The 21,193-nt window shown below is 51.6% G+C and overlaps 6 protein-coding genes across 6 annotated transcripts; 3 read left to right on the forward strand and 3 right to left on the reverse strand.

Moving 5' to 3' along the window:
• Positions 1–18: 18 nt before the first annotated feature.
• On the reverse strand, positions 19–7,800 carry CTHT_0046380 (phosphatidylinositol 3-kinase-like protein; the record flags this gene model as incomplete). The annotated part of the gene is made up of 6 exons (XM_006694953.1): positions 19–483; positions 544–3,801; positions 3,906–5,147; positions 5,222–7,440; positions 7,505–7,575; positions 7,733–7,800. The coding sequence occupies 6 exons, from the start codon at positions 7,798–7,800 to the stop codon at positions 19–21; spliced, it is 7,323 nt and encodes a 2,440-aa protein (XP_006695016.1).
• A 1,275-nt stretch (positions 7,801–9,075) lies between these two features.
• On the forward strand, positions 9,076–9,932 carry CTHT_0046390 (uncharacterized protein; the record flags this gene model as incomplete). Its single annotated transcript, XM_006694954.1, has 2 exons — positions 9,076–9,337; positions 9,595–9,932. The coding sequence occupies 2 exons, from the start codon at positions 9,076–9,078 to the stop codon at positions 9,930–9,932; spliced, it is 600 nt and encodes a 199-aa protein (XP_006695017.1).
• A 225-nt stretch (positions 9,933–10,157) lies between these two features.
• CTHT_0046400 (glucosidase 2 subunit beta-like protein) lies at positions 10,158–12,017 on the reverse strand (the record flags this gene model as incomplete). Its single annotated transcript, XM_006694955.1, has 2 exons — positions 10,158–11,752; positions 11,924–12,017. 2 exons carry the CDS (start codon positions 12,015–12,017, stop codon positions 10,158–10,160), a joined length of 1,689 nt encoding a protein of 562 aa, XP_006695018.1.
• Positions 12,018–12,593: 576 nt separating this feature from the next.
• CTHT_0046410 (uncharacterized protein) lies at positions 12,594–13,754 on the forward strand (the record flags this gene model as incomplete). The annotated part of the gene is made up of 1 exon (XM_006694956.1): positions 12,594–13,754. The coding sequence occupies one exon, from the start codon at positions 12,594–12,596 to the stop codon at positions 13,752–13,754; it is 1,161 nt and encodes a 386-aa protein (XP_006695019.1).
• A 1,181-nt stretch (positions 13,755–14,935) lies between these two features.
• On the forward strand, positions 14,936–17,360 carry CTHT_0046420 (uncharacterized protein; the record flags this gene model as incomplete). The annotated part of the gene is made up of 4 exons (XM_006694957.1): positions 14,936–15,180; positions 15,234–15,469; positions 15,778–15,997; positions 16,076–17,360. The coding sequence occupies 4 exons, from the start codon at positions 14,936–14,938 to the stop codon at positions 17,358–17,360; spliced, it is 1,986 nt and encodes a 661-aa protein (XP_006695020.1).
• Positions 17,361–17,968: 608 nt separating this feature from the next.
• On the reverse strand, positions 17,969–19,594 carry CTHT_0046430 (uncharacterized protein; the record flags this gene model as incomplete). Its single annotated transcript, XM_006694958.1, has 1 exon — positions 17,969–19,594. The coding sequence occupies one exon, from the start codon at positions 19,592–19,594 to the stop codon at positions 17,969–17,971; it is 1,626 nt and encodes a 541-aa protein (XP_006695021.1).
• Between the last annotated feature and the right edge of the window lie 1,599 nt (positions 19,595–21,193).

Below are 21,193 nucleotides of genomic sequence, written 5' to 3' on the forward strand. Positions count from 1 at the left end.
CCCAACAGTCTTAAGTTCTCACCAGAAGCTGCACCAACCAATATAATGTTGGCAGAGATTTTCGAGCTTAGTTGCCTCAATAATAAGCTTATTCACTTGATCCGGAACATTGAGTTCTTCGTGTGGTTTGAAGTCACGTCCAGTGAGCTTTTGAGCAACACGATCCAGGACTTCGATAGCCCTAGCATTCTGTACCTCGGGCATCTCATGAGCTCCATTGGTATTGGACATGCTGCTTGAAGGCGCCACAGAAGAGTTTGTCCGTGCCCGAGCACGGGCGCCTGGGCCGCCCATCATGCTCTCAACTCCACCGGTCTGTGCCAGATATTCTGTTGGAGCAATGGGACCATCTAAAATAGATGGGCGGCGGGTGCGTGCTCCTTGGGGTCCAGCAAGTGCTTGCTCTCGTTCGGAGCCAAAGCGAGGGCCAGGGGGGCTGGCAGGATTGGTCAAGCGCCACGTGAGCAGTGGATCATGGATGAACTAGACGGTAGTTAGTTTTTCTGGTTCCAAGAACAACGGAGATTAGTTAAGAATACTTACAGCTTCGAGAACAGCCATCACGCTCTCTTTGTTATCCCGCAAGACCCTCATCACGTGCTCACAGGTTGTCCGGAAGCTGCCCTCAATGTTGCTAACTTCCATGGCATATGTGAGCATGCGAGTCAGTCTGAACGGCACCCGTTCAGGGTATTTCTCTCGTTTCATGGCAACTTCGAAGCAATCGCCAAAGTCGATGTGGATGATCTTGCCTGTGATCCGGTCGAGCATCAGGTTGCTAGGATGTCTGTCTCCCAGACCCAGGATGTATCCCACCATAGACATGACACCAAGAGAGCGCGTGTAGTTGGTCCTCCGGTCCAGCCAGGCCTCGGAACTCTTGCTCTTGAGCCAAAGCACGCGATACAAATCTTGGCCGGTGGTATTGTCGAGGGCATAGCCGAACACCTCGACTTTCTGCATCAAGGTGAGATTGTCATAATCGGGTGCCATTTGAAGCATGATCCGGTGCTCGATGTTGAGAAGAATCTTCCTGGACTCTCTATATTCCCTGATGAGCTGATGAATAGTATCACTGTTGGGCACCCAACCAAGTAGACCAGAATTCTGAGACAACGGAATAGCCGGGTATCGCTGGATATTGAGATGGCGCTTATAGCATTCCGAGTCATTAGCCAGAAGAGTATTGCACAAACCGAAGAGCTGCATGACGCGTTCGTCTTGACGGATATCCTCGTGGCCCTTGAGCAGGAAGGTGTATGTTTTGCCGTCGCTGCCGAGGATGTCGAGCTTCCTTGGGCGTTGCTTCGAGCTGATAACGCTGAATGTGCCCTCGAAGGCCATGATCCTGACGATCGGCTGGCCGCTGCGATAGGTACCGGGCACGGCGAGCTCTAGGTCCCTGGCTGCCAAGAGATCGGGTGAGCAGTAGGTCAGCTCGAGAGACGTCATCTGAGGGAGCTGCCGACTGATGCGGCGGAAAACAGCGTAGTACAGGTCCCAGGCTTGGCCGATGTCAGCCAAATCGCCAGTCTGCCGGTAGTTCCTGCACCATTCTCGCGCGTCCGCCAAGTCCCTGCCGAAGGCTTGTGCGAACGATATTTCTCTAAGTGTCTTGGGCCCTTTCTCAAGCAGTTCGTGCAGGGGCTCCAAGACGTCAAACATGCCCTGGATGTTCTTGTCACCAAAGTACAACCGCGATGCCTCCTCAAGAGCTTCATGCCAGAGTTCGTGCCAAAGAACAGCGACCCTGATAAGCTCGCGACTGACGATCTCGGCCTGCTCGACAAGCCTCGGGCTGTGCGCGCGCATGCTTTCCATGATTGCCAGGGCTGTCTTAGACCGTCGCGTGCTCTGCCGCGACTTGGACGCCACTGTCAGCGGGTAGACAAGGGCTTGTGGATGCGCGCGCCCGACGTCAGACAGCAGCGAGTGAATCGACTGCTGCACCCTCTTGTTGGGTTGGTTGATCCGGGCGATCAGCTGAGGTATGACTTCAAGCCAGGTGTCGACGCTGACGTGACTGATGCCCTCCGTGACGGCATTGATGACTTCTTGGTAGCCGCCATATGTGAGCCACAGCGAAAGCAGACGGAGGGTGTCCTGCAGGGAGCTCCCGGATGACAGAGCAATGGATTCGAAAAAGCCCCGCACTGCGGGAACGACGTAGTCGGTGACAATGCTGTGTTCCGACAAGCCTATCGACTCCTTCCGGGGTGCAAGCGCCTGGACAACTTCAAAATTGGCCAGAGCCCATGCATGCCAGGCCTTATACCACCGCGAATTATACCGAGTGGCATTACGATAGCAATCGAGGATATCAGCGCGCCGCGTGAGCTGCCAATCGTTCTTGTTGAGGGCGATGATCCAATCACCCTGTCGGAGGTAGCATTTGGCAAGTAGCACAGTCTGTTCTACCCACTGACGTTGTGCTTCAGGGTTCAGGAGGGCCGGATCATCGATGTCCACAGCAAACCGGGAAGCACCGAGCCCATCCATAACACCACCATTGGCAGCCTGCTGAGAGGCGAAGATTTGTAACCTAGCCGCCTCGAGGCGCTGTGCTGTCTCCTCGGTAAACCTACGCAAGCAATACAAAGTCCGCTCTGCGATCCCTCGGTCAGAGGTCCGGACGCCAGGCTGCTGGCCGACCGCCCACTGATATTTGAGTATTGCATAGACAATCGGCAACGCAATTCTCTCGGTGGCGGGAGTCGTTGGCCGGTCATGCCAATAAGGGATGACCGATTCTAATGGCCCATCTGTCTCAATGAGCTGCTTCAACGACTTTTCAGCAAGACCCATGCGTCCAGATTTGCGGCACAAGTTGGCAAACTTTGTCCACATGTGCATGTTTTCTTGCGGAGTGAGCACGAGAGACCTCAATCGCAGGATCCGTTGCCAAACCTCAACATTACGCTGGCAGCCTTTCAGACGCGTTTCCCAGGTCGCACGCAGTGTAGCGCGCTTTTCGGGACCACTCTGCTTGTATATGATGAGCTCTTCCAGCTCGGCGAGCATCTGGACTCGAACAACGACTTGGTAGGCACGATTGTACGACTCGCTGACCAGAGCGCTGAGCTCCGTATCAAGTCCTTCCCGAGCCTGCTCAATGCAGGTCAACGCCTCGCGGAATTGGTTGCGGTGCAAGGCAAGGATTGCGCCAAAGAAGGCACGGTCAGGGGAGAAACGCTTCATGGACTGCAGGTAGATGTCCATAGAATCCCATTTCCCAAGACCCCAAGCAGCAGTGGTGGCCAATGGGGCAATTCTTCGCTGAATCTCGGGGCTCGAGTTTGCCCACGTCTTTCCAGCCAGGGACGCCAAAGATTCCCATTCTCCCAATGCATGATAGCAACGCATCTTGCCCATAACGATATCCACTGGGGTTGGCTGGTCTTGCGGGAGCTCACGTTCGCGTTGGCAGTAGAAATTAAGTGCTTCATCCCACCGCTCCAGCTTCTCAAACCAGCTTTCCCGAAGCTGAATTCCATCCTTGTAGGCCTTGGCTTTGCGGAGGATACCAATAGCTGCGTCTGACTGCTGCAGCTGGTTGTTGATGACAATGAGAGCTTCAACGGCATGGCTGTTATGGTCCTGCAAGAACTCAAGCTCCTTGTAGTGGAGTGCCTTGGCATATGCATGACAGCGAGCGGCTTCGCGACCTAGGACTCGAATGTCGATAGGAAGTGCTTTGTCATCATGTTCCATGAACTCTGCAAGATTGAGAAGCTGACCTAAGAGGTCAGGAGGTACATTTTCGGATTTGATAGTGTTCTCGATGTTGGTGATAAGGTCCTCCTGTAACTCTAGTATTAGCCAAGCAATCTCTTCACACTTTCCCCCCCCCCTTCCCCCTACGTCTGGGCTGGTAATTAGTCTAGGGAGGTCAGTCATTATCATACCTGATGCTGTTCGTACAGTTCATTCCAACACGACACAAAAGCCGAATTGAAAAGCTCTCTTGCCAGGGGTTGGTAGTTACTCGCCAGACTAGCGCAGGCCCGCAATGAATGGTTGGGGGACTCGGAGAGCAGAGTTGTGCTGAACTTGCGGAACCACTCATGCCAGTCGTCCTTAGTAGACTTGCCCTTGGTGTCCCACGCTTGCTTCAGATGCATAGGGTTGAGATCCAATTTCTTTGGAGGGTTGTTTTCGGGCGAGTACTGCTCAATAACGTCGTCCTCAAACCGCGGGGCCAGGTTCTGGGGCAAGGCCTCGCCCTTTTTGAGCTTCTCGACGGCTTTGTCATAGTTAGCATGCTGGATGCCATACATGGTAATAATTTTGTCGACCGTGTGTTCGAAGTGCAGATAATCCCTCCCTAGCTGCAGCATGAGGGCACATATGGTATCCAGCGCTGCCACACGAAGACTAGGCTCCTGGCCTGCGAGAATGCGAGTCAAGGGGTGAATGATCTTGGACGCGTAATCGTTGAGATTCACCATGCTTGAAAGTTTACCAATGGTCTCAATAGCCGACTTTCGGAGGAATGCAGGCTGAGCTGGGCTGTCAAACAATCGAACAAGTATGGGAATGATGAGGTGCATATACTCCTCCGCACTGGAGCCAAACACCAAGAACGCGTGAAAGATCTTCTCTGTTGGCTGCCGCTTGGTGCTCACATCCTTCTCGAGCACTCCAAGCATTAAAGGAAGCAAGCCTGCCAAGTAAATCTTGAACTCGCCCTCCAGCGATCGGGCAATTGATTCGATCAGGTTGAGTATGGTTGTTTGGAGGGATGAACTGGTGTTCCAGAATTCCTGCAGCAGTGCAATGATATCTGGGAGATAGACACGGATGTGTTGGCGGACAATCGTGACAAGCCTACTCAAATGATTGAAATAGAACTCGAGTCGTGACGGACTGGACGCCCGGATGACGCCGATAAAGGCCGGAACAACTCGGTCAAGAAACTGGACACACTTGAGCCCAAGTGTGATAAAAATGCTCATAATGGCGTCCACGACGTTACCATGCCACTGCACCAAAGACTGATCCTGGAGGATATGCAGGAGGGCGTTGATGACGACTGTGGGATAGTAATCCTCCTGTGACGGGGTCAGGCCAGACATCATCAAGGACACGTCTGTTTGCTGGGTGGCTTCAGGTCGGCGCTGGGTCTGTGGCGCTCTCTCTTCAACCTGCTATTGTTGGGTTTTAGCATTCGGCATTTCAAATGAATGACACAAAAAGCGGGGCTTTGTCGAGAACACCATACCTGGTATTTATAGGGATCAAGGGCGCCGAGGATACCCAAAAGCTTTATAGTCTCCTGGCGAAGCGGACCATGCTGAGGCTCGCCCCTAATGATAGACTGGAGAATCTCAAGAAGTTGGGGATATTCAAGGTACGGCTTAATGACATAGCCAGCATTGCTAGCTAGTTGGCCCAAAGTGTGGAGGGCAGCCTCACGCTTGATAGGAGCACTCTGATCCTGTAAAGCATCAATGATGATCGGCATGAGAGTATCCTTGTACGCCAGCATCTCCGCTCCTCCGACGGCACACAGTTCTCCAATCGCCTGTAGAATGGTTGCCGCAACGGATGGGGTTGGATCAGATGCCTTTGGCAAGAGAACTTCGGTGATAGAGCTGACGTATGGCTTAATTAGATCTTGGGCATGCTGAGTCAGCAGACTAAGGAGTCTTGCGCTTTCCTCTTTGCTCCGCGGTACATCTGTGTACTCGAGCTCGGTCAACATCTGAATGACGGTTTTTCTCAGATGCGGGATGACATAGGCAGGATTATGGCGGGTTAGCCGGCCAATGATTGTGACAGCAGCTTCTCTCACAGCAAACTGTTCGTCGTGAAGGGCGAAGAAGAGCGTCCGGATGTTCTCAGCCTTGGCGAGATGCTGATCAAATCTCTCGTCGAGAGCGGTCAGGACAGTTTGACGAATCTTTGGCTCCGGGTCGGAGATGCCCACAGTCAAGAGTTTGTCGACAACCTCGGCAACGACTTGTAATGCGTGATAGCTGGTCTGATTCACGATGGGATCGCGGATATAGAGCTGGCAGCAGGTAAGTGCTGCAGCTTCCCGAACTTCTGGGTCATCATCTTCGACATATTTGATAGCAACATCACGCACAAACTCGTTCAAGATGTGGCCGGAAAAGTCGAAGCTTCCCAGCGTGTTCAAAGCAAGCTTCACTTCAGCTTTACCACGCTCATGAACCGAGGGGTCCTTGGGGTCCTTGGGGATGGGTGGTATAGAAGGAATCGGAGTTGAGTAAGGTGCCCCCAGCGGCCGAAAGGGTTCCCCGCAGAGAACTTTGCTCAGCATGTTCAAGAGCCGCTCTTGAATGATGCCTTTGACCGGGGGGATGTAAAAAGCCATATCGACAAGGGCCTGGGTGAGCTTCGGTGTGAGCTCACAGGCGAAGATAGGATCCAGGAGTGCCTCCATATATTTGCTTAGGGTCTGGCCAACAGCTACAGCTAGCCGGCTGATGCAATCGAAGACGGGGTCGACAGAGCCCCGTTTTCGAGACTGCACACTGAGCCCCTCGCGGACATGGACCAAAATGCTGTCGAGATAGGGGGTGATGGAGCTCTTGACCGAGTTGGCAATGTTGCCAATGGCGAGGAAGGCGTCATTGCGCTCCTTTTCCTTCTTCAGCATGTTGGTCAGATAGACCATGAACTTATGAAGGTAAGTAGCGCTAAACTCCGAGGGGGCGTAGTTTGCCAGATCAGGGATGAGAAAGACCACCGTCTTACGAATGGCTGGATCCCGGGCATCCTTGTGGCGGTAGACGATGTCACAGGCCTCCTGGTAGTGACTCTGCATGTACATGCCGCCTTGTTCTAAGAGCTCCTTGAGAACTAACAGCGACGCATGGATGTACTCGACACTGTTGGTCTTCAGCCCCTTGATGGCCTCTGCAAACATCTTGTCCATCCATTCTTGCTTTAGATCCTGGTCGCGTTCCCGGATGATTTTGAAGCACGCGCTGACGGTTTCGCTCGACGTCGCCCGGATTAAGTGACGTGGATCGCGCAGGCCGATCCATATATGGTCGAACACAAAGCCCACATACGGATACATGAGCGTGGGGCAATTCCTAGCCAGTTCGCGGAGGACCAAGACAGCGCTGTACCGCCGCTCCTCGACACGATCTGATTGCATCCACTCAAGCGCCGTCTGCACCTCGGCATCGACCAGCTCCGAGATGAGAGAGCCGCCCGGCTTGCAGAGCTTTCCAAGAACGACGGCTGCAGGCTGCATAGGGTTTAGGTCCTTTCCTCGGAGAATAGTGCCGATGTACTGCTGAAAGCGACTGAGTTTCAAGGCAGGCTCTATGCCGTCGAAATCCACCAGCGCATCGAGAATATAGACACCTCCCATCTTATCGTAGGTGTCTGTACTCTGAATTAAGGCCATCGTCTTTTGGTGCACCGTATCAAAGAAGCGCTGGAATTGTTCGGCGCTCATCTCTGCCCCAGGGTTAGGAGCCTGCAGGATATTTCAAGAGCTATGGATGGTGAGAAGGCAACTCACCCTGCTTGGCAATATGCACCAGCTCGCGGACCTGCCGTGCGGCACGCTTGCGCTGGTCTTCCCCGTGACTTCTAGGGGGGTTGTGGATGTCAGCCCAGTGTTCTGCTACCATCGAACACGCAGATGTTCTGTGCGCTGGAGGACGCTGGAAGCGCTGGAACATGTGCTTCCCAGACATATAGCCTCTCTGGCCACAGCAACACCGCTCTGACAAGTATGGCTACATACCGACTCCTAGCATCCTTTATGTATTGATCCAGCGCGCTGGACACGGTATCTCGAATAACTGATGACATCTTCGCAACTGGAACGGAACGTATGTTCGCTGTTCAACCTCCTTGCGACAGTACCAGATGATCTGGTCAAGCGTTTTTGCGCTATATCGCTTGTCGGCGGCCCATAGTCGGCGGCCGTATTCAAGCTAGAGACCAACGATGGTTTGCAGTTGGCGGTTGGGCTACTCTGGGTAGCAGCTCTGTTTGTCAAATGGGCGTAGTGCGCTTCGCAATGCCCGTCACCGGATTTCGCGGCGCCGTACGGATCGGGGTAGACAAGGCTAAGCGAGGGAGACTCAGAAATGCGCTGCGATTTGGAGAGCCTCAAAACAGTTGCACACAGATGCCGTCTGTAGGTATGCAGCGATCGGCTGTGGTTGGCTGGTGGGAAGGGGGTTGGTTGCGGCGAAGGGGCGAAGAATACGGGCTGCCCTATGGGAGGTATTTGAAAGGGCGACTGCTCGAAACTTGAGATATGGGCTTGGGCTGGCCCAACTAAGCTTGCCTCCGGCCGCTCGAGAAACCAGGGAGCTTGATGGACGTGGGAAGTCGCAGTGCCTGCCAGACCTTAACTGCCACTTGAGCTTTCTAGAGCAGTCACGTTGCGTAACTCACCGCGCGGTACGTCTTAGGATGAAGTGGGGCGTGCACGTCCAGTTGTTCCTCTCGGTGGGGATGTCCAGACCACCTGCGACTGGTCTCCAGCGAGCAGAGTCCGGTACAGTGCGAGGATTACCCCACACATGCGTGGACAGTGCGAACTGCCCTTGTGTTATTAAGACACATTACTCGTAAAATTCAGATTACACACCTCTGATGCTGAGACTTGTAAGCTATATAGAACAGAATGCAAATCCTTTACTACCCAAGCAAATAAAGCCTTCTTCGTGCTTTAAGGTAAGTATGTGAAGGTACTATTTGATGCAGGTGTTGTTCAGCTTGATAAATCCATCTGTCTTTGTAAAGATGCGATTTTGCCACCACCAGGTATGGTACAGGTAAGATGAGGTGTCTTACAGGGACACTGCGTGTATCGTAATCAATCCAAGCGCTCCCTGGATCTTATCTTATCTCCACCATCGACATTCCGTCGGCCATTATTGATTTCCTACAATGCAAACACACGCTACGCTGACTTTCGTCCAGTCCGTTGATATCCTTGCCACTGCCTCTCACATACCAGCCCAGGACAGTCCCATTGCTTTTTCTCACCGCAACTATCAGTTACACCTCCGGCGATTTGCGGATTAACAATCGGATCGCGAACGCCCCAAGTCACAACGAAGCTTTGGCGGCATGGGCAACGACGGTGGCTCAATTCCTACGCGTCGCGAACTCGTCAAGGAAGCTGCCCGTGCGCCGACAGTAAGCGAACTCAAGGCCACCGCTCTTGAGAACCTCAGCCATGCCTGGACCCATGACCCTCTGACGCTGGAGCCTCTTGACATGGAAAATGTCGTGTCAGATTGGAGAGGCCGGCTTTATAACTATGAGTCGATCCTCAAGGGATTAGTACCTGGTGGTGATGACAAAGATGATACAGCCGCGCCCTCGAACGGTGAGTCACCAGAGCTGAGTTTTGCAGCGACAGGCATTAAATCGCTGCGCGACGTGGTGAAGCTCAAGTTCAGGCGCTATTCACCCCCGGGACCAAGGGGAAGGACATCTGGGCCTGTCCGGTGACCTTGAAGGAGTTGGGTGCGGGAACACGGGCAGTATACCTAGTTCCCTGTGGGCATGTGTTCGCTGAAACTGCTATAAAGCAGATTCAAGAAGAAGTTTGTCCAGAATGCAGCGAACAGTTTCAGAAATCAGACATCATTCCTATCCTGCCGACTGAGAAGTCAGACCTTGATTTCTTATCCTCCCGAATCGAGCAGCTCCGAGCGCGTGGCCTGACCCACAGCTTGAAGAAAGACAAAAGCTCAAGCAAAAAGAAGAGAAAGGCAGAGGAGACAGATGGGAACGGGGAGGTCAAAACAGCAAAGATGAGGGAGCCACGCCAAGAACAGGAAATGGCGAGCAAACCTCCTTCGCAATCCGACATCACCAGTCGTATCAACAACGCCGCTACCGCGTCTCTTACGGCTAAAGTTCTAGCTGAACAAGAAGAACGCAATAAACGGCGTAAGCTAGCAGCAACAGCGAAATGAAACGGCCCCTCATTTTTCCATGCCTGGATTTATACCTGTGTTTCGTTGCTATACCGTCTACGCTGCTAATATCAAGTCATGGACCTAGCTTTATACTATCTCATGCGGGTTCACTCCTGTAAAGACTCACTTTTCGCTCTTCCACATCCACCACGCACTCAACCATTTATTTGTTATTCGGGCTGTACGTGTAACTACCTAGAATATGAACGCATGTGTAAACTACTATAGCTCATCTTTGACCTTCTCTTCTGGTTCTTTGATATCCTCGCAGGCAGCTGGTGTGCCTACTTCCATCCTGTAAACGCACTTCTCAGGTTCCGTGACACGCCAGAGCTCGTCAGTTTCGGCGCACGCAAGCCAGACATCCGTCCTCCGCGCAGGACCGTTCCAACAATGCTGGCCATTTTCGTAACGGAGAACCATTCTTTCACCTTTCCCCAGGCCTTTCCCATCAATTCGTTCCTCGTCGTCAGCAATATCCTTGTCAATACGAACGAAGTTGCCCATGTTAGTATTGCCATGGCCTTTCTTGCTCTTCTGCGTGGCTCGGTCCATCCAGCAGAGCTCATACTCGTATTCACCGGAATCAACACTAATGCATTTGCCTTTCAGAGCGCGGAAAATGTCGTCCGGGCCGTAATCCTTTTCCAAATCCCGTTGCTGTTCCTCCAATGTCGATGTCTTGGTAGCGAACTCGTTCCTAGCGGCGTTCAACGCATCCCTCGCTGCTGTAACGGCGCGAGACTCGGGACCGCTTCCGGTGCTAGTATCGTCAGCAATGATGCCCTTGTCAACGGCCCACAGGCGCAGCGAATCGAGCGTGCCGCGAAGGTACTCGCCAACCGAACCAGGAAGATATGCTTCCCAACTATGAGCAGTGCTAGCCTCATCGTCAACAGTTTCGAACTCGGTCCAGTTGATCCCGGATGTTTCGCCATCCTCCTTGAGCAGTTCCATGATTTCAGCGTCGGATATTTCTTGCGCCTTCTCATGCTCCTGGTTTGCCGCATAGTCCTCCCAACTCTTCACGGCCGCCTTGACTCCTTCATCGTTATAGTTCGGGTTGTATTCCTCCTTAAGTTTGGTGAGGATGTCCTCGAGTTGTTCGACTCTGTCCCGGAGGTCATCGCGCTGGTCCAACACTTTGTCAAGGGCATTGCGCAATTCCGAAACCCGACTCTTTGCCAGGCTGAGGAGGACACCCAGCTTTCCCTTGGGACCTTCTGGCTTGGCAACTCTGGCCCGCTCAGCCTTCTCGATCTCCTCTAGCTTCCTTTGCAACTCCTCCTGTTTGACCTCGAGTTTCTTAATTTCGTCCTTCAGGGAAACAATCTTGGCCTCGACCTTACGTCGCAGTTCGCCAGCCTCTTTGGCCAAAGCTCTCCTTTTCTTGATCGACCTCTCCTTGCTCCGTCTCCGTTCTTCTTCCAGACGCCGGTATTCTTTGCCAATGGCTGCGCAGCGGTTCTCGCATTGTACACCGCCGGCATGGGCGTACTCGTCGCTGCCATCGCAACAGAGTTCATAGTCGCAGACGCCATCATTAACATACATGAAGGGGATGTAGCTTCCAATATGGCCTTCGTTTGCGCACCAGAACCCGGGAAGCGTGCTGGTTGTGTTCGTAGTTCCCGTCAGCGACCCTGGCAAGGGCTGCTCGGGTGATAAACGGTCGAGGTGAGCGCATGCGGCCGTCCCCGGCTCATCAGAACCATCTGGGCAATCGCACGAGTTGTCATTGATTTGGGAGGACGACAGAGTTATGGAAGGAGTGCCAATGCACGTGAAGGTGCCTTGGCTAGTGTAGTACTTGGCGACTGTATGGACGAGGGTGTCAGCTAGATCTGGTCTGTATGGCTCTGATAGCAGACTGAGTGACCGGAAAAGAGTAATGCTATCACCGAGTGACCTTAACAGGCACTAATTCTTCGTGTAGTGAACGAGAAATAAAGTCAGCCCTTAGTAGATAGGAGACGCCAACCACTTACACTCGGGGCCAACACCGCGCGGCAAGCTACTTGATGCAACAACAGCGCCGTGAGCTATTGCGCCCAAAAGCGCCAATGTTCCTGTCTTTCGCATGGCGATTCAGTCGTGGCGCCTTAGACGGTGCCGTCTAGCAGCACATGGAATGTGTGTTTGGTTTCCCAAGCTGTCAGGTTTGAGGACAGAGAACCTTCGATCGACCTCGATGTTACGTCTTCTTGTCCCTTCGGACTCAAGACAGGACAGCTTGCCAAACCTGAAACACCCAGACTGTTACGCTGGGTCCTCAATCACGTGGCAACAGATAACATGACCCGCTTGTGCCCAAAGCGGCCTTTCACCTTGTTCTTACACAATAACAGTTGTCATTGTCTGTATCACTGTAAGTACCGTATGGTAACTACGCGAAACTGATACAGTCGTCATTCGATTAGGGACGAAACGATAATCCGAACTTGTATCTGTATCGTACGTACTTTCTGCTTACAGAACAAAGCGCGTAGCTGCTCAACACGCGACGTAACTGAAGCCTGCGCAGGACTGGCCCCACTAAACGACTTGGACCCCTCCATCACCGCGCAGAGCAGACTCCTGCCGCTGTAGGAGGGAGACGAGACGACCTACAAAGCTTGGTTTGCTCTGCTCTTGAAGGCCGGCGATACCAGCTCCATAATGCCATCATCATCTGAGGCCATTGAGGCGCTTAATGCCGCCATCACGAATGCGCTGATTCTCATCGACAAACTCCAGACTGTTGTATCCCAGGTCACTTCTCAGGGCAGCGTCGAAAATGGCAGGGTGGACGGCCGGACTACACAACAGCTTTCAGCAGACAGTTCATCGCTTGACGCACTGACCGTCGCCCACGACTCTGCATCGTTAATCAAAGCCCATGCCACCAAGATCTCGCTTCTCATTATCAACGAGCCTTTTACTCCAACAGCTATTACCAAAGTTCTTCAGGATTTAGTTGCTGCTCCGTTGCCCAGCCTAGCTGCAGCTGTCGAACTTTGCTCCCCAAGCCAGTATACACAAGCTATCCAGTACGATCTCGCCTGGCGTGCTGGGCGTGTGTTCAAGGAACTATCCGTTCTTATCTCACAAATACCCCGAGATGGCAAGATCCTGCCCGATGCTAAAAAGAATGCTCCGCCTGGTGCCGCTGAGGGTAGGGGAAGTATTGCTACCACTGGTATCCTTTGGTCTGCCTGTGAGGATGTGATAGCCTTCGGCAAGAGGGGATTTTCGGGAATTCTGGTAAAAAAGGTCGAGGAACTCAGTGAGACCCTGAAGGATGTTATGGAGGAGCTGAAAGAGTGGGGAGAAGAAGCAGAAGAAGACAATGATGATGATAACGATGGGCTTGCGGACAGCGACGTGGAAGGAGATGATGAAAAGGATAACAGTGCGTCCAACATGCAGGCCTTGTTGGATGATCTGATGAACTCGCACAGCCGGATTCCGCGCGATGACCCACATAAGATCCGGGAAAGACTGGAAGCATGTCTTAAAAAGCTTCGTCTTACAACTTTACTCTATCAAGCAACCATTAAAAGGAGACTAAAGCCTCTACCCCGTACTCCACCAACAGGATCGGATATCCCGGTTCGTCTGGATGAGGTGTTGGTTCTCCTCAAGCGGATACCAGAGAAATTCGGGAACCTCGCAATGGCTTTCTACGAACTTGACCCAGTTGAGATTGATCGTCAGATGGATGAATGTTTCTTGGATGCATTCGCAGTCTCGGAGCTCCTCCTTAAGCCCTGGGACAAAGAAAAGGATGAGTTTACCGACTGGGCTCTCCGATTCCAGGTAGAAATGAAAAAGAGCTAGGTAATCTTCTTAGGTTATCTTGCTCTGTTAATTGCCATGAGTTTCCCTGACCTCAGATTTCTGTACATTGGCTTGTGTCTTCGGCAGGCTGATTTCAGGCGAATATTAACCTCCCTTGCTTGCGTGAAAATGTCGGCATGATTTTCAGATTTTGCCCAGGATAGATGTTGAGTCACTAGCTCTAAATTGCCGTAGCCAGTACAAGATGCTCTTGACATGCATATATTAGACAGCTCATGTCCACTTGGACCTATAGGCCTATGACTGGACTCTGCAAGATATATCAATGATATCAGCCCTTTCACACATAGACACTGCAAGGGATGTTCATTGCCCTTAGAGCCCCCCCTGAAAGGTACCTAAATTGTTTTTATCTTTATTACCTGCTTAGAGCACGGCTCACCTTGGTTTTAAGCACTGTAATAGCCTCAAGGATGTGGACCTCCTAGACGATAGTTGGGAATACACAGTCTATGTTCAGGCCCAAGCTCCTTGTTTGTGTCTAAGCAGTAAAATGCACGTTGTGAACCAGTAATTTTGGTGAACATTATCTTGTATCACGTAACATGACCACAAGGCATGTGGTCCTTTTAGGAAAAGACCAATGGTGTGTCTAAGGTAAAGGCCATAGATTTACTTTACTCTCGGGTGCATCCTACATAACTTATCACGTCAAACCTCACGGAAATCTGATGCTTGGGTGATGAAGAATTGCGTGAAGATGCATGAGAGGGGTCGAACATCTTGGATTCCCACATCAATCATCACGTCTGCTCCTTCGCCCACTCCTTACCATGATCAGCCAGTCTCATTCGACTGTTTGGGGGAGATGAATCTCCTACTCCTACTCTGCATTTTTCAGCTCTCTGTGTGCACCTGATCCTACTGTGAGCCTAACGAGCCTTCGCAGCAAAATGAAGCAGAGGTTTGAGAGAACACTCTTGCTCATGAAAGGACATCAATGTAGTAGGACTAGTTACTCAGGGCACGCGGATCCTCGCGGGTCCTCGCGGGCCTAACCTCACAGCAAGTGCTTCCTCCCCTCCCCCCAAGTCTCTACTTTCTGTGGTTTTTGCTTCTGCGATTTTCTCTGCTCGATGGCTCCTTTGATTCCCAAAACAACCCTTCAAGTGCACCAGCAGTTGGAAAAAAAAACCCTCATTGCAAAGAAGACATTCGAGATGCAGTTCTCTCCCTCGACCCAGCGGCAGCAGTCTCCTGAGCGGCGGCTCTCGCCAGAGAGGCGACAGGAGATACTGAAAAGTCGGATTCCTCAGCCAACTTTCCATTCAGCCAGGAGGTCTGTCCACGAGTCGATCCGTGCCGTACGGTACAACCCAATGGATCGACTTGCCGCTTCTCTTGATGCCGGTCAGGTAAACTCGTCCTCGAACTGGCCATTTAAGGCGGACAGTTCTTTTTCCAAGTAAGTCGCTTTCGGAACCATAGACGTATTTGCTCGATCGCTAACAGTTACAGAATTTGGGCAAACAACCAGAATAGCCCAGGGAAAGATGCGATCCCTCTGGTCGAGATACGACCCCAAAAGCGAGCCACGATGCCGATCGAAGTTTGCACCTCTGGCTCGTCAAATGGAAGCGAGGGAGTGAGAGTCTCCAACGTTTTTTGTCGCGAGTTTCCAAGTGCCTCCATTGATGCCCTTGCTGGCGAGACTCAAATCGCCATCCCCTGCGCCACCTGCAGTTATACATCAGGTATGTTAATCGCTGAGATTCTGGTCAAGCGTAGCATGTATTGACAAGCGACGTACAAGGGTCCATCCGTTTAGGAAGCACCGAAAGGCCAAACCTGGTTGCTGGATGCCCGACTGTTGAGCCTGGTGCTGAGCATAAAAAGACCACACTCAGCACTTCAACTACCTTCCGAGAGGCCCCTGAACAGTTAGTGATTGCAGGAAGCTCAATCGAAGCTCAGGCAACCGAGGGATACCGTGTCGTTAAACAGCATTCAGAGCCGGCTTTGGTAATAACAGCGTTGACGAAAACACTGTCTGATTCTGAAGAAGGCCCAAGCAACGACGAGCCTGCAAAGAACAAAGGTCTCTCGTCCAATGATTTCGAGACAAACCCAAGAACACCTAGGAGTAACTATCAACAAGCGGAACCTGATGCTTCTGCTGGTGGCTGCCAACAGTCTTCAATTACCCGGCGCAACCAGCAGGATTTTGGGAACCTGAAGCCGGAAAAAGTCGAGACACAAGGCTCAGCATCCGGTGACGCTCGGTGCGTCGAGATCAAAATCACTTCCCCTCCTGGAGAGGGTAGCGCTGAACTGACGAAAACAATCAATCGAGCAAATAGTTCTAGTCATCCGAGCAGTATCAGAAGACCTGGTCGCTTTAGTCGCTTAAGTACCAGACTGAGCAACTTCTTCACGTCGGACTCATTTGTGGAAGAGCTTCGTAAGGGACCAGTCATCCGCCATCCTCCTTTGGAGCTAATTTCGGGTTTGGAAGGGATCAAGAACGCAGAGCGACTGCCAAAAAATCTTAGAGAGTTGTGGGGCTTGGATCGTCTGGAGAAAATGCTCCTAGCCTGCTTGTTACTTCTCGTCGCGGGACTCATCAGCTCGGCGTCTAGCATTACAGCTGTTGTGATGTCCAATGGAGACGACCCTTCGCGGATTACTATGATAGCATGGATGACTGTTAGCATCTCATTTGTCATGGTTCTTGCTCTGATTGTTGCTTTCGGTTGGATCCACTATCGAAAGACGAGCAAAACGTTAGTCGACGATGAGTTGTGGATTCAAGTGCAGCGTCGAGACAGGCCTTTACCTCCCCTGCCACAGGACGAAGATAAGAAGAATGACGAAACAACCAGTGCAGCCTGGACGAAGTTTGCAGCGGATCAAGAACAGCTTCGTCGATATGTCGAGAGACTCGAGAGCCGAGTTGCCAAGCTCGAGAATCAAGAATCGGGAACTTCACAGAGCAATGACGAGCCGAATGCTCTGGACAATGGTTCCAACAGCCAATGTCGGAGCATTTTCAAAAGCAAAGGCAAGCAAAGGCTTGTCAGAAGTAAGCGTGAACATAATGCTAGTGATGACGACAATACAGCCACCAAGCCGAAAAACTCGCTCAAAGAGTCCTTGTCGCGCAGGGAATTGCTGAAACCGGACTCGGAAAACGGATCCAGTTCTGAGAATGAAGGGAGTCATGGTTTCGGCATTCCTAGGTCGGATACCAAAGTGAGCATCCTGACTGAGCTTTGCGAGGCTGTGGCAGAGAGCTACAGCCCTCTCAACGAGAGAGGTGCCCGGACCTCTTCCGCCAGTCCTGCGGCTTTTGGCAGCTATTCGCAAAACGAGGCTTGGCCTATGACCTGTGGAAGCATGATACCTGAGACAACACCCAGGAGTTCCATCCCACCCGACTCATTGAGGGCAAGCATTCCTCCAAGCGACGCCTCATCAAGCCGAAGCCGTGGAGCCATCCACACCGATACGACCCCTCGCGCCTCCTCTAGTACCAAACCGCTTTTGAAGCGGTTGAACATCAACGCCCCTGCTCTCAACCGCCTTAGCACTTTGCGCAAGGTTGAGCAAGCTGAAGAGGATGACAACATGGGCCCATCCAACTGAATTGGAGACCGTAGCAAGCGAGATTGGAATTGCTAATGTCCATTGAGTCCTTAGGAGGCGTCACTTTATGCATTCTCAGCGGCGATGACTTCGTCGACATACGTTTTGTGAGAAGTTGTCCTGCTATTTCATTTGCTTCTGGGCACTCGCCAATTTGCTGAACATTAACAAGACACATTATCAATAATGAACAAGAAGGGAGTGAAAAATGGTGGGGAATATGAACGTTGCTCTAGCAACGCTACACCCAGACTGAGGGTCCAAGCGATCTTCCTGCTCGTGGTCGCCTGGTGTTCGACGTCCAGTTAACCCGAAAGGGTGACATAAAGCAAAGCCGGTAGGATGGCGACGATAAACGCATTGAAGGTGTGAAGAAGAAATCGAAAGAGGAGACGTGGCTGGTTCTGGGAAATGTCGGGCTGTCCCAGAGACAGACACAATATCACTGTACGGAGTTGCGAACTGTCAGATGATGCCATGAGAGAAGTGTCCTCACCTACGAATGGGGACTTAATCAAGTAATCAACGATTCACATTGTAACCACATCGATCCCAGCTTCATTTACCAGCCCTGGTGTGTACGAGTTTGTCTGTTCGGAAGCGCCAGGCTAGATGGCCCGGGCCATCCGAGCCTTATTTTCTCTATACCTCTTTTCCTTGCCCGCCAACTTTCTTCTCCTTTTCCATGCTCGGTTCAATTCTCCTCGGTTCTCCCAGAACCACTTCTCAAAGTCACTAGCTTTTTTCCCCTCACTATCATTCTCCGGCATTATATCATTGCTGGGAAGAGCTTCTGCTTCCTCGTGACCTTGTGGCGTTTCCTCGCGACCAATTTCTTCATCATTATCCTCATTGTCCCATGGTATAAATCTTCGGGAAGGATGAGCGGTATCCGGAGTGGGAGCTGCACTTCTGATACCCCGCAGCTCGAGGTCCTTACGAGTGAAAGGGGTCAACGGTTCTTGGAAGCCAGGTAAACCATCAGCGTCTACGCCACTGCAATCCTCTTCAACACCTTCCTCGTTATCACCAAAAAAGCTAAAGCCTTTTGCCTCAGGTCCTTCATCGGCAGCTTCGCCTTCGGGCTGTTTGGGGCGTTTAAACAAGGCCTCTAACGGATGGACCTTTGGTTCACTGGGCGTTGCCGGGGGGATTTTGATTGTAAGACCCTCCTTTGGACCAGTTGGTTTGGCTTTTTGAGAAGAGGGTCTAGGTAACTCAGGTACTAGTAGGGCGTCATTTGTCGTCGAGTCTGGAGTCAAGTGGCGACCATCTTCGTTATAATGAGCTGTTCCTTCGTGGTCAGAAGAAGCTTCATCGTCGCCGGCGATCGAGCTTCCGTTGCCTCCTGGTAGGTTCTGCTTTGAACTTTCCTTCATCTCACTTGAAGTGTCCACCTTGGTAGGAGCAGGAGGCCTAGTTTTGACGACTTCGACCACATTTCCGTTCTCGTCTACCCAACCTTTCCCGTCGACAAATTCCAGCACAGGCTTGGACTGAGCGCTAGTTGACGATGTCTTCAAGAAGGTCGGAAACTTAGTGGTCTTCTCAAACTCGTGAACCGTAACTTCTCGCGATTTCCCCTTTTTCTTTTTCAGTGGAGTTGCATCCATCATTGCGGAGACATTGGCAGGCAATATTGTCTTCACGAGACACTCAGCATGGTCTGTATACTTGGATTTGGCCTGCTTTTTTGGCTCGTTTTCCCTTTTCCTTTTCTTTACCTCCTTGTCCTTTTTCATTTTCTTCTCCCTGGGGTCTTCAGCAGTGGTCCACCCCCGCTTGACCTTCCTCCCGTCCTTCAGGACAATACCACTAAGCACTTCAGGGTCCCGTTTCCGCTTTTTGGGCTTGCTCTTGTCTAAGCCTGTCACATCAGCTGAACCGATTGCCACAGCGTTTTCTCTCGCAATGGCTTCTGGGCCCAGTGGCTCCGGGACGCGGGAGGGTTTGGCACGTTCGATACGAATCTTGACGCCCTTGAGGGTGGCGCCGTTAAGCTTTTTTCTAAGCTTTTCTGCGTCCTCATATGGCAACTCAAGGAACCCGTATCGCTTCTCGGGAAAAGTCTCGATTGTGTGATAGGAGATGTTGCGAGCTTTCGGGAGGAGAGCTGACGAAAGTACTGTCTTGATCAGGTCGGGGTCAAGCGGTGTGATATGTAGCCGGACATAAGGGGTGTCCAACACAGGCGTAGATGATGCTTTTTCCACTGAAGGGTCTTTCATGGCCATTGGAAAGCGGGAGGCTAGCAAGTGTTTGTGACCAAGTTCCCTTGCCTCTCAGTGATGATGGCTGATGATGGTTATGGACCCCCAAGTTGCTGGCTCTGCGCAAAACAACTTTTGAGTGGATCCTCAACTTTTCTTTGGCGGAAGCAAGGTGCAGCGGAGCCACGAGATGTGGGCTGCAGGATCAGAGTGGGGGCCTGTGCAGGCTTGGCAAGCCTGAGCAGCCCACACAGAGGTGGTTCTTGACAACCGGCTTCTTGTGTAGGGATGTGCATGTCAAGCAGGCTGCTGAAATCCTGTTGCATATCGGAGTGTTGAGGGGTTGATAATCACACACGACGCAAACTACCCGATTTGCTATCTCAGTTACATCATGCTGTAATTCATCGAATTGAGAATTATGTAATCTGCTTGCATAGTAACAGAGCAAACCGCAATCCATTTGACAGTAACAAACTATCTAACCACTTCCTTTCCCTCAAGTTTGAGATACTTGCTCGTAAAGTCTGCTGAGTCCCGGGGGCTGTGCAGAGCATTCATCTAGTGATTATTGGAAGGCGGGTGATTTGTTTGTTGACATTAAGAAGTTACCGTTTTCGTCTCAGATGCATACGTATCCAACAAACATCCGCTAAACCAGCGAGCCCAGCCTTAGGAGGGCTTTTGGCCCCCAAAACACGACTTCGTTCCTCAGTGTATGGGTACTCGTACTATGCCCGTACTGAATGAAGGTCACTCAGTCGCTCAAGCGTGGATAACTACCTCTAGCAGTTCATCTTGACGTCAGCGAGCAATTTCTCTACCTTCGAGGGTGTCCACCAAGCCTTCCAGTAAAGAGGAGCGTCGCAGTCCCATCGAAAACCTTAAGGACGTTGACCATCTCTATGGCCTCAAGCAGCTCCTGATTCTCTCGCTTTGCCCACCGTCCTATAGTCACAGTGAACAGCTTTTTTTTCCATGTCGATGAACCCGGCATTGGCCATAAATCTTGGCAGGTGTACCACCTGCATTGGAGTGCAACCCAACTTCTCAAAGCCCACGAGCATGAGAGCACCAAGTCGCTCTAGAGCAGTGCCGTCGAGTGTGTTGTCGACGGTCAAGACCTTTGCCGGGAGTTCGTGGGACTTGAACTACCCTCCCGGATTTAGGGTTGTCGTATATAAACTTGAGTGCAAGTGACGATTGCACTATAATCACTCAAAACTATCACCAATCTAGTGAAGTCATTCAGTCTTCACTACGTTTGATTTGTAGCATGCCCTTAGGACTTCACATATCTCAAGTTTAATAACAACGCTACTCTCTGCGCTCTGTAAGAGAGCGAACTATTCACGAATGAATCCATTAGGAGAATAAGAAGCTTCAAGCAGCGAGCCAAGGAAAGGTAACAGCGCTAGGACAAGCAAGATATATGGGCCTGTTAAGTGGAATGGTGAATGACTAGGTAAAGTGTCATAGCTTCATGTTCCCTGATAGGACTGGCTATATAGGTACTTATCATTAGGGATCGGTGCCGAGAGAGAGATGAGCGCCCTATACTACAAGCACATATCTCATGTACGGCTATTTCTCAGCTGAAAAAGGAGGCTTCCATGACAGGGT

Source organism: Thermochaetoides thermophila (assembly GCF_000221225.1).
Source record: "Thermochaetoides thermophila DSM 1495 unplaced genomic scaffold scf7180000011818, whole genome shotgun sequence".
NCBI lineage: Eukaryota > Fungi > Ascomycota > Sordariomycetes > Sordariales > Chaetomiaceae > Thermochaetoides > Thermochaetoides thermophila.